The sequence below is a fragment of the Saccostrea cucullata genome, unplaced genomic scaffold, assembly GCF_032062105.1.
Source record: "Saccostrea cucullata isolate Sc308-1 unplaced genomic scaffold, CSIRO_AGI_Scuc_v1 ctg448, whole genome shotgun sequence".
NCBI classification, from domain to species: Eukaryota; Metazoa; Mollusca; class Bivalvia; order Ostreida; family Ostreidae; genus Saccostrea; species Saccostrea cuccullata.
In genome coordinates this window covers 46,093-57,337 of record NW_026937346.1, presented here as the reverse complement: position 1 = coordinate 57,337, position 11,245 = coordinate 46,093, and the positions used below count along the sequence as shown (strand labels likewise).

At 31.0% G+C, this 11,245-nt stretch overlaps 2 protein-coding genes across 2 annotated transcripts; one reads left to right on the top strand and one right to left on the bottom strand.

Annotated features, from left to right (window-relative positions):
- Nucleotides 1-294: 294 nt before the first annotated feature.
- On the bottom strand, nt 295-1,576 carry LOC134247953 (G-protein coupled receptor dmsr-1-like). Its single transcript, XM_062730344.1, has one exon. The coding sequence runs from the start codon at nt 1,505-1,507 to the stop codon at nt 422-424; it is 1,086 nt and encodes a 361-aa protein (XP_062586328.1). The 5' UTR covers nt 1,508-1,576; the 3' UTR covers nt 295-421.
- A 6,978-nt stretch (nt 1,577-8,554) lies between these two features.
- LOC134247991 (toll-like receptor 4) lies at nt 8,555-11,245 on the top strand. Its single transcript, XM_062730409.1, has 2 exons — nt 8,555-10,987; nt 11,090-11,245. Exons 1-2 carry the CDS (start codon nt 8,570-8,572, stop codon nt 11,243-11,245), a joined length of 2,574 nt encoding a protein of 857 aa, XP_062586393.1. The 5' UTR covers nt 8,555-8,569.

Below are 11,245 nucleotides of genomic sequence, written 5' to 3'. Positions count from 1 at the left end.
ATTAGAAATTTTAGTATCTTTTAAATGAAATAAGATTTTTAATTAAGTTTTGTGTGAAATGCTATTGAAATATATAACTCGTAATATTATAGAGAGACTGATAACTTCAAATCTGTGTCCAAGTACTTTTAATGTCATGATAATTATCTTCCCAACATTGATTTTTATCAAATGCTATATCTTTAGGTTTATATAAATTATGAGGTAGCAAGCGAAGCCTATTTTTATCAAAGATGATTTTCAATGAAAAAATTTAACACATACAGAGAATAGGCAGAGCAATGATTTATTGAATTATTAATACAATTTCCGTGCATGTAATATATAATGTTGAAAAATTCATATCAATTTCAAAAATGTGCTAGTTTCTCTCTCCATGAACAATTATTTGATACACATTCAGTTTTAAATTGTTAAATTGTTAAAGTAGAAACTCCATGTTAATTGTGACGTCGCGTGATGACGTGTTACATGTACGCTCATTATCAGTATAGCGACTATCAAATCTTTCTTCTCTCTTTCGAGAAAACGCTTCTTTCAACACTGTACGAAACTGTTTGTTTATACAAAAATAAACGACAAAATTCAAAGTAGCATTGAGTAGGCCTGTCATGTCTACAATATCACCTGCATGGGAATATAAGAGAAAATAAAAGTAATGGTTTTCCCCATCCTCAATTGCAGAAAAAATTGCCATTATCCCGACCGGTAACTCCATTAATACATAAATCAAAACAATGACAACGAGCATAATTGTCGTTCTTCTGTATCCGATTTTCATGTTGGTCCGTTGAAATCCACTTGGACTCGCCAAATTCTGTCTACGTTTCCCTGCTGCACACATCTCTCGGATCAGTAAAGCACTAAGGAATATCATTGCTAATGTGGGCACCACTTTGTAAATTACTCCATACAGCCAAAGTATTGTTCTCTGATAGTCCACATGGTTTCTAGCAAATGTTGTTTTTCGAATCCAGTATCCTGTCAGGTTCAAATTGTCTTCAGACAAGTCATGCACCTCGTAATACAGATAATACGGTACCATAGCTAGTGAAGACAAAATGAATACCAGTATAATTACCAGTTTAGCTCTTTTTTTATTGCAATACCTCTCTGCAGCTTTTGGGTGACAAATTTTTACATAGCGGAAGACTGCCAATGATATAGTTAGTCCATTTGAAACTGTGCAGAATGCTATAAACTCATGAAAGCAAATGACAATGATATACATCCATTTTTTAGAATGATAAATCATTGCACTGGGTCCTGTGACTGTAAAGAGGTATGTCGCATACACAAGATAGAAAAACAAAGTCATTCCATCCGTGAAGGACAAAGCTGGTAGCAAAATGCTGATGGATGTTCTCATGGCTCTTCTGGACCAAACAAAACCGTTCAGAATATTGAAAATGATACCAATGATGCAGATAGTTCCACTAACATAGCCATGTATCAAACGATATCCAACAACTTGCTCAAAAATCACCTGTTCAGTACTGTTATTCATATTTCCTTTGTATAATATTATTATTTCTGGCTTAAAATTATTTTTCAAATTAATATTCAATATGCTAGACGTACATTACACGATGCTTCTTTGAAGGCATTGTTCGGGAGAAACGGGATATAACATATATATGTAAGAGTACACACGGAAGAGGCGTTTATATATGTAATAATGGATATACATATATCGAGAAAAAATATACATATATATAGTACATACAGTATCTGCCACCGCCCCGAGATCTATGTTTCGACAAGTGAAAAATATAATACATAAATATTGATTTCTCATCAAGTTATTAGGGATGTCAAAATATTTATTTTCCTTAGTCGAACATTTGATTGCATTATTCGAACGATAGTCGACTATTTGGAGCAGTTTAAAAAAAATTCATTGATAACGTTTTTATAAATCAAAAACCCTTTTCGTGATGTTATGTAAAAAATAACATCAAATGCCTATACTGTGTGTTACACACCGATATTCAGATAAACCTTAAGTTGGGATAAAATGTAGAATGAAATAGATTTACATCAGCAATTGATTCTCCATAATGTATGAATTTTCGTAAATCACATAAATTGGTCTGTACATTCTTTCGATCTAGAACGCTTAGACAATTGCTTATTTAAAATAAATTGGAAAAGGGGAGATTATTGTTTTAATAATTATCGAAGCTTCAATACCTTTACGGCTATGCTGTGTTCCTATAGCGTAATTTAAACATTCGTAGAGGTAATAAATAAAGTTATAATTGGTACAAGTCCAATTAATAATTTTCAAAGTCTAGTAAAGCGCTGCATAATTTACTACAATAACAAAAAAGTTCAGTAATTGAGAAATAATAATCGTGGTATGTAATTACTGTGCTTTCCATGCGTACAATGTGGAAACTTATTTATATACTGTAACTGTGTTTAAGCTCTTATTCGTCTGAGTACAGATACTATAATGGTTTGAGGAATGACCTTTACAATTTTGAGTTGAGAATTATTTAATACCTCCTTTTTTTGCATTTATTAAATGTTCGAATGTCGTTTCATTTTTCGATCGCCGGTCCATTCGACTGATTGTCGAATAGTCGACTATTCGTTGACATTCCTACAAATTATTGATGCTTCTTTTCTAGTGTACGTTATCGGATAGATAAAATAATCAGTGACCTGCTTCTGTCTTCGTCTTTAAGACACATTATATAAATTGCATTTTTAGAAAAACTTGGATTTAATTCTACAGGACTTAGTGGTAATAAGACTTATACTCATACTTCCCTTAAACTTTCTAAGGAAAAATTTCTTCAAATTCATATGTGAGTTTAAAATATTTTTAATATTCCACAGAGCCAAAATAAATTTGAACTACCCTATATGTATTGGATTCGGAAACGTCATAAAAATCCTTACATTCAAAGATACATTGCAGGTTCCAGCAAATGTTCAAACAAGCCTCTTTCGTTACTCCTCACTAAAATATTGACAGTAATAAAGTAAAAAACTTCAAGAGTACTGTACAACAATATATTTAAGAAGTTGTGTGAATCAGATGTGGGTACTCAACTATTCCAAAGAACTTTTAGACAATTTGAAATCACAATATTTTACTAAAATCAACAGCTTAAAAACTTACGACTTTTCAACTTTATACACAACTATTCCCTACGAAAAATTAAAGTCCAGGCTTTTTTTATATCAGTGACAACTGCTTTTGCAATAAAAATTGAACTCGTAAATTTACTTATATGTACCTGGTCATTGGTCATTTGCAAAATTATTTTGTTAAAACACATTCTGACTGTACACACAAGTATTCTGAAGATGACATCAAAGAGATGCTTGAGTTTCTGATTGACAATATCTATCTGGTTTTCAGAGACCAGGCATTCCAACAATTCCCATGGAAATTCCCATGGGTACAAATTGCGCTCCGTTATTAGCAAACCTATGTTTATATCCATATGAAGCAGAATTTGTGCAAAATCTTATGCGTGAAAAGAGGAAAACACTTGCTGTGGCCTTCAACTCGATATTTAGATATATCGACAACGTATTGTCAAATAACAATGGTAGTTTCCATTACTTCGTAGATACGGAATATCCCGGTGAGCTTGAAATAAAAGATGCCACAGAGTCTGACACATCTGTTTCATACTTGTATATTTTACTTCAAAAAGACAATAATGGTAATGTAACAACCAAGCATACTGATAAACGTGATGACCTCAACTTTTCTATAGTCAACTTCCCTTACTCATGCAGCAATATACCTTCATCACCTGCATACGGAGTATATATATCCCAATTGATTCGATACGCAAGAGTATGCTCTACGTATGAACATTTTATTAAAGGAGGAAAATTATTGACAAGCAAGTTGATGAAACAAGAATATAAGCAGTCTCGTTTAAAGTCATCATTTTGTAAGTTCTATGGTCGATACAATGACCTTGTCAGCAAATAAAATTTATCATTGAGTCAAATGCTGACTAAATTTTTTCATACTAATTGTTAGTCCATTATTTATACACTGAATTGACGACGGATTTTTCCGTTATTTCCTGATCATGACAAGGAGCACACGGCGGGTTTGACCGGTCAGCAAGGGATGCTCACTCCTCCATGGCTCCTGATCCCACAGAGGATGTTTCGAAGGTCCGTGTTTGTTCTGCTCCTATTTTGTATTGTTTATGGACTTTGAAATTGAATACTGTTCGTTATCTCCATATCCTTCATCTACTCATTTACTTGGCTTTTAAACTATGATCTTAAATTCAATACTATTTTTGAGTATATATACGTATAGCAGAACACAGTAATACAATTTACAATATGTTCTGTTTTTGATTGAAAAAATAAGGAGATAAATATTTTATCTACGCAAATAATAATTTTATGAATTCCGTTCGTTTTTCGGCGCTTATCGGATCAAAGCATATGCATATATGTATAAGGTCGTTGTGCCAAGATTCTGATAGACTCTCTCATATTTCCATAATCCATTATTACTCAGAATTTGAAATGTTTAATTTTTTTTGGTGAACGGGGCTTGTGATTTCAAAATACATGGGAGCCGTTTTACAAAAAAAAAAACAAAAAAAAAACAAAAAAAAAAACTGACGACTGAGAAAAAAAATCATTCTGCTTTTAACTTTCTAGTGTTAAATCTGAAGCAAACTAGCATGGCGCGGCGCCATGCCCCTTTTTCTCGGCGCCATGCCCTTTTTTCCAGCGTTTCTTATTTCCATTAAAATTATTAAATATTATTTTTTGGCTTTTTTTTGCAGTTCTGATTATTCAGTGCATGCTGATAATCCCTTTGTGTATACAAAGACAGGAAATCACTTCACGCCAACTGATCTAAAACCTTTTTAATTAAATAGGTGTGTAGGTAGAGGATTGCAACTTCAGAAACTTCATTTGCGCGCATTGATTACGCAAGAATTAGCCAAAGACCAAAGTAAATTAATTTGTAAATTATTAACTAATTAACTTTAACATTTTTTTTTAAATATTTAAAAAACACATTTTGAATAAGAGAAAACGATATATTTTAGTGTAAAATAATTACAGTGTACAAAAAAATTAATGTAATGCGATAAAAAGGCTTAAAAACAACAAGATATCTTTTCTGTTTTTTCAAAATGCTATGAAATTTAAAATATAGGCATCAATGTTTTTATGATTAAAGCCAGATTTTTTTTTAAAGCAAATTATACTTGGCACTGCATTTTTTTGGCTTAAATTTAAATTTTCACTGGACCATGTTTTTCAGAATTATTTCAAAGTAAAGAGATAATGGTCTCTTCATGTATTTTTCAAAATGCCCCCCCCCTTTGCTTTCCCTGAAAAAAAATCGTATTTTTGTTTAATGTTTAACTTGACTGTGCTTTAAAATTTTAACACAGTCCAAGCAGGTAAAAAAAAATCCTACCTCCAAACTTTATATAATTTTTGCACATATTTCAGATAGATTAATACAATTCCTTTCTCAAAATGTAACCTTCCTTCTTTTTTAATCAAAGAAATTGGATGTAAATGCCTTTTTTATATTCTTTTTGTTTCAATAATTGTCATGTCAACCCAGGTGTGCTTCATGTGTTGGTAAAATTAAAAAAAATGATTAAAACAGATATTTTCTTTAAATTACTTTATTAAAAAAAGATTATATGAAAGGATATTAAAAGTTATTATAATAAACACGTAAAAGTATGTAAAAATTAATAAACGTTTAATATAATTTTAATTAAACACATTAATTAACATTTGTTTTAAAAGTGCCCTTGTGAGATCCTGTCGCGACACAAAGTGCCCTTTTGATTCCTTGATTACCATGCCCTTTTTAGGGTCTAGATTTAACACTACTTTCTTATTTGCATTTAAATGAAAATGGTTTAAAACTTTATGAAAGGAATGTGATTTTCATGATAAAGATATTAATTCCAAACATTCATTTTGTAAATTTTTATTACCAACTTAAAGTTTTGGTCTTAGTCGTAAGTTCTTCTAAAAAACGGCCCCCTAGACTTTAATCTATAGTTGGGAATGATTATATAGAAAGTTGGAAAATGGTACAATTTTATGTTGTTGTCTAAGTAAGTTTTGTGAGTTCAAATTTTCCAAAAGTTTCTTGAACTTTGAAGCACTGTAAAATCACATATTTTTGTAGTGGTAAATTTTCGTGCATGATCAAAAACCTAAGGGTTCAAAAGGTTTGAATTTATTGGATGAATTGTTGTTGAATAGTAATGTAGATGGCCTTTTACATTTGTGGTGGACATCAATACGAGTGTCTTTTCACACCTCGCAAGCACCAAAAACTAACCCCTTTAAAAATTAGTAAATTCACAGTATCTTCATCTGCATAACATTACATCTCTCGTTTACATTCTTACTGTTTGTCTTACCTAACTCTGTACATTGTACACTTTCAAAATGAGTATTAACTTATTTTTTTCCAAGCCGAGTTGAAGATTACCTAAAATATAGTCTCATATACTGTAACATTCTCACAACTCATTTAGTTTATTAACAGTTTCAAATTTATCTCTCTTCAATAAAATCTTTACAATGAAATGAATCTTCTTTGAATTCTTTTTACAAATAACAAGTCACATGTAACACAATGAACCTCTTGATAAATGAGCATTAAAAATGTACTTCGGAAGGATTACAAGAAAATGTATATCTTTCTGATATCTTGCTTTTTGTAAGGAGTCTTTACTTAATCCTCAATTGTTGTTGAAAAACAATAAAACCATTTTTTTTTAAATTTCTTGAAATGGGATAGCATTTTTCAGGATTACAAGAGTTATCTTTCTGAACTTGCTTTTTTGTATAGTCTGTACTTGATCCTTTGTTGTTGAAAAACAATCAAAACATTTCTTTGGAAAACTTTAATAGAATAGTATGTTTACGTTTGGGGAAAATTTTCCAATCTCTTTCAGAGGGTTAAGATAAACATAATAGCACCCAACAACAAGAATTCTAATAAAATATTGAAGTTTAAACTGGGCATTTTTTACATTGTACATACTCATTCAAAATAGCTACATGTATGACCGAGATAAAAAAGTAAATAAAATAGCTTTATCGCAACGGTTATTCCATCAATCCATGTCTTTTTACCCTTCAGAAGCATTTTAAAAAATCAAAAAAATCCGAGAATTCAGATGCACGAAACAATCCATTTCCTTTGGATATATATTTCAATTTTTTGCTCTACTAAATGAAAATTATGAAAAAAATCTTTTAAAATGTTATTTTTTAAAGTCACAATGTGAGGCAATACCATATGTGTGTGTTTTTTTTAAAAAGATAATTGAATTAAAATACTTATGTAAACAAGTTTTGAAAAACCTTATTGTCGAATGCCATAAGTTTCCATAATATTAAACATGAGGCAGAAAAAAATGTATATTGCTTGAATCCTAGTTTTAAAGTGTAAAATGTTAAAAAGTACCTGGATTCCTCGTGCAAATATAATATCATGTTTATATTAAATTTACATATGTGTCGATGTGTCCTTCTCCACAAGTTTTCTAAAAGAAATTTCAATGTTCTTGTAAAAATACTAACATTTTCCTCAATACTTTAACACATCGACTATAAGATACTAATGTACTCTGAAATATTTACAACGTCATATAGATTGTAGGCCTAAAACTTCTTTAAAAGATCATTATATTCATTAATATCATAAAACGTTTGTTGTAAAAATCAAAAAAATTTAAAGGTTAAAATTTCATAATATTTATTTTTAGACATCATTAGATAAGATAGGGATTGAAAATATATGAATAACGAACAGTTAACATTCAAACTGATAACATGTAAACCATTGAACAAAATCATATCGGTTCAGCGATTATTTGAATTCTGTATTTGTTATTCCATTTGTAAATGCATATCACATAAATCAGACACGTCAATCAATTCAATATAATTAAACAATTTGTACATGTATTTTGTTCAATGTAAAATGATTAACCACTGCATATGATCAATGCACCATTGTTGACCTTTATCTAAAAGGCAAATAATAGTATTCTTTGTTGGAAATGTAGATAATTTATTGCTAACAAACTTTAACTCAGTATTGAATGACATCATGAATATCTTAGGCACATCAAATCGCTGAATTCTACTATGCATGGTAAAAAGGATTGAAGAACAATTTAATTTTTAGCACAAAGTCATATAAAGTCCTGTTACTTCTTTATTTCTTAATATAATAATTCAGTATTAAATGACATCATGAATATCTTAGGCACATCAAATCGCTGAATTCTACTTCTTAAAAAGGGTTCATTTAATTTTTAGCACAAAGTCATATAAAGTCCTGTTACTTCTTCATTTGTTAATATAATAGCTCAGTTTTAAGTATGTATTGACAAGATTTAAAACCTCAATTCCTCTGACTTTAATCCAGTTAAAGAGTAATCATGTCTGCAAGTTCTGGACAACATTTATAAATTGAAAGAGAAAAGTAAGTTTGGATGAAAAAAAGCAAATCTAAAATCACAAATCTAGTTACATTGGAAACTGGATCATGGGATTTACTTTAAACATGTTGTGCTCATTGAATGTGTATGGAATAATGATTTGTATATTATTGTCAATCACCTTTTCGAGATCTTATCTTTGTGACTTGGGATCAGTGAATTGTACCTGCCAAGACCTAAAGAACCAAACGAAAGTTGATTGCTCCCACAGGGGTTTGTATAAAATTCCACACTTTTACGAAAATAGTACCTGGATCGATCTTAGTGATAATTTCATTGAAAAAATTGAAAATAATTTTCCAAAGAATGTTGAGTTTATCAATCTCTCGAGAAACAAGCTGAAATGGTTGAGCAACATTTCGTTTCACGGATTAGAAAAACTAAAAACGCTGAACTTGGAATATAATTGCATAAACATCTCATGGTTTTATAAAGGAATATTTTCGGATTTGAAGTCATTGAAAGAAATAAGTCTGAAGGGAAACATCAATCCGGTAAAGAATATCCTTATACGAGATGACGCATTTTCAGACTTAAAGGAATTAAACATTTTGAAAATGGACGGCCCGAGAGGTATAAGATTTGGAGAAGGTTTTATGAACTTAACAAAATTAAATATTTTGGATTTATCCGGAATCACAGGAAACTGTTCGTTTCGGGTATTACCTAAAGATTTATTTAGGCATTTACCACATATTACCTACATTGATGTATCGGCATGTGAAATCTTAGATATTGAAGATGGGGCATTTGGTAATCTTTCATCACTTCAACATCTTGATGTTTCGCATAACAAGGGAATAGGATTTGCATCACTTCCAAATATAACAAAGAATCTCAACCATACAGACATACAGATTTTGCGATTAAATGGCATTAACTGTTTAACTGGAATAGGGACAAAAGTTCTCACACATCATCTTATCAACTTGCAAGAAACAAACCTGACCGAAATATACATTGAAAAAAATCGACTAGAGCAGCTTGAGGCTGGAGCTTTGAGAGTTCTTCCTGGTTCGTTAACTACATTATCAATGGGTGAAAATAAATTAACTCAAGGGAAATACATATTAGACTACTTTTCCATGGATAGTTTACGAATCCTAAATCTAAGTGTCCAACTTCGCCCGGCGCCATATCCGATATCAATATTTGAAAATTGTCAAGAAAAACGGGATGACTGTGAATTTCCTTTTGCTGGAAAATATAGCGAAAGAAATACAAGATACCAAAATATTGGGTCAATTGTTGAATCTATTTTCCGTACAAATGACAATGGGTTAGTGACAATTGATTTTCCTGAGTCAATTGAAGTAATTTATGCAAACTCAAGTCGACTGTACACAGCCATTCCAGAATTTGGGATAAATTCGAAAAGTTTCCGGGAATTCTATTTACAAGATAACTTTTTCTTTTCTTGGCTTGGACCTGTTCACGGAATCCAGAATTTAACAATTCTAGATCTTTCCAATAACTTCTGCTCATTCATTTCAAAATCGTTTTTTAGATATGCAACAGGAGTGGAGATCTTAAATTTGTCTAATAATGATATCGGAAAACATTTCGTTGATGACATTGAGGGCAAGATACTTGAAAATTTGCTTTCCGTACGTGAACTTGATTTATCATATGACAATATTAACGTGTTGCCAAGATTAATGTTCAAGAATCTTCAAAACCTTCAGGTTCTGAATTTAAATGGTAACCTGCTTTCTGAATGGCGCGTGAAAATGGATCACATGAGAAATTTAAAAGACATAAACTTGGCTAAAAATAGACTTACAACAATAGACGTTATTCAGCAGCGGTCGTTTGAAACCCTTTTTTCAACTTCCAACGTTACAGTTGATATATCTGATAACAAACTTTTATGTTCATGCGAAAATTTGCAGTTTCTATCTTGGATAACTACATATAGAATGCATTTTAAACAGTTTGAATTATATCAGTGCTCACTGGCAAGTTCTAAAAAATTCAATTTTTCAGAAGCCGTTTCGTCTCTTGTCACTTTGAGAGAAAATTGTAGGTCTTTATTGGTGATATACATTCTAACATCAGTTTCAATTGCTTTTTTGATAAGCGTGGTTCTAGGTGTTACAATGGTAAAAAATAAATGGAAGATTTTATATCTGATCTTCAGAGCCAAGAAGGTATTTAAGAAATGTGGAACTTCTGCAATGCAAGTAGAAACTACTACATACGATTTTCACGCATATATTTCTTATTATGAAGATGAAAAGCATGAAATGTATCAGTTTGCGACAGGCGACATAGTCGAACATATTGAAACTCAATTAAACATTAAACTCTTCATCCCTGGTCGTAACGATGCAGGTTTGGGTGGGCAAAACAAATATAATATTATAATAGAAAACATGGAAAAAAGCAAACGTGTTATATGTTTAGTTACTAAAGAGTACTTAATATCTGAAATGTGGAAATATGACCTCAAGGTTGCAATGGATATTGGTATCGAAAGGGGAGTAAATTTTAAATTCATTCATATTATTTTATTTCCAAGAGTAAAAGAAAATGAACTCACAGAAGAATTATTGACTATTTTGAATTATAATTCCTGTTTGGAGTATCCTGATGAAGAATGTGGATATGATCAATTTTGGGAGGAGTTCAAACAAATATTTGAACAGGATATTTCTGAGACCAGGCAGGATGTCACGTCCGAAATAGAACTTGAAAATCATTCTGATACTGTGCAACTCCTTACAACTGAGACTGAGTAA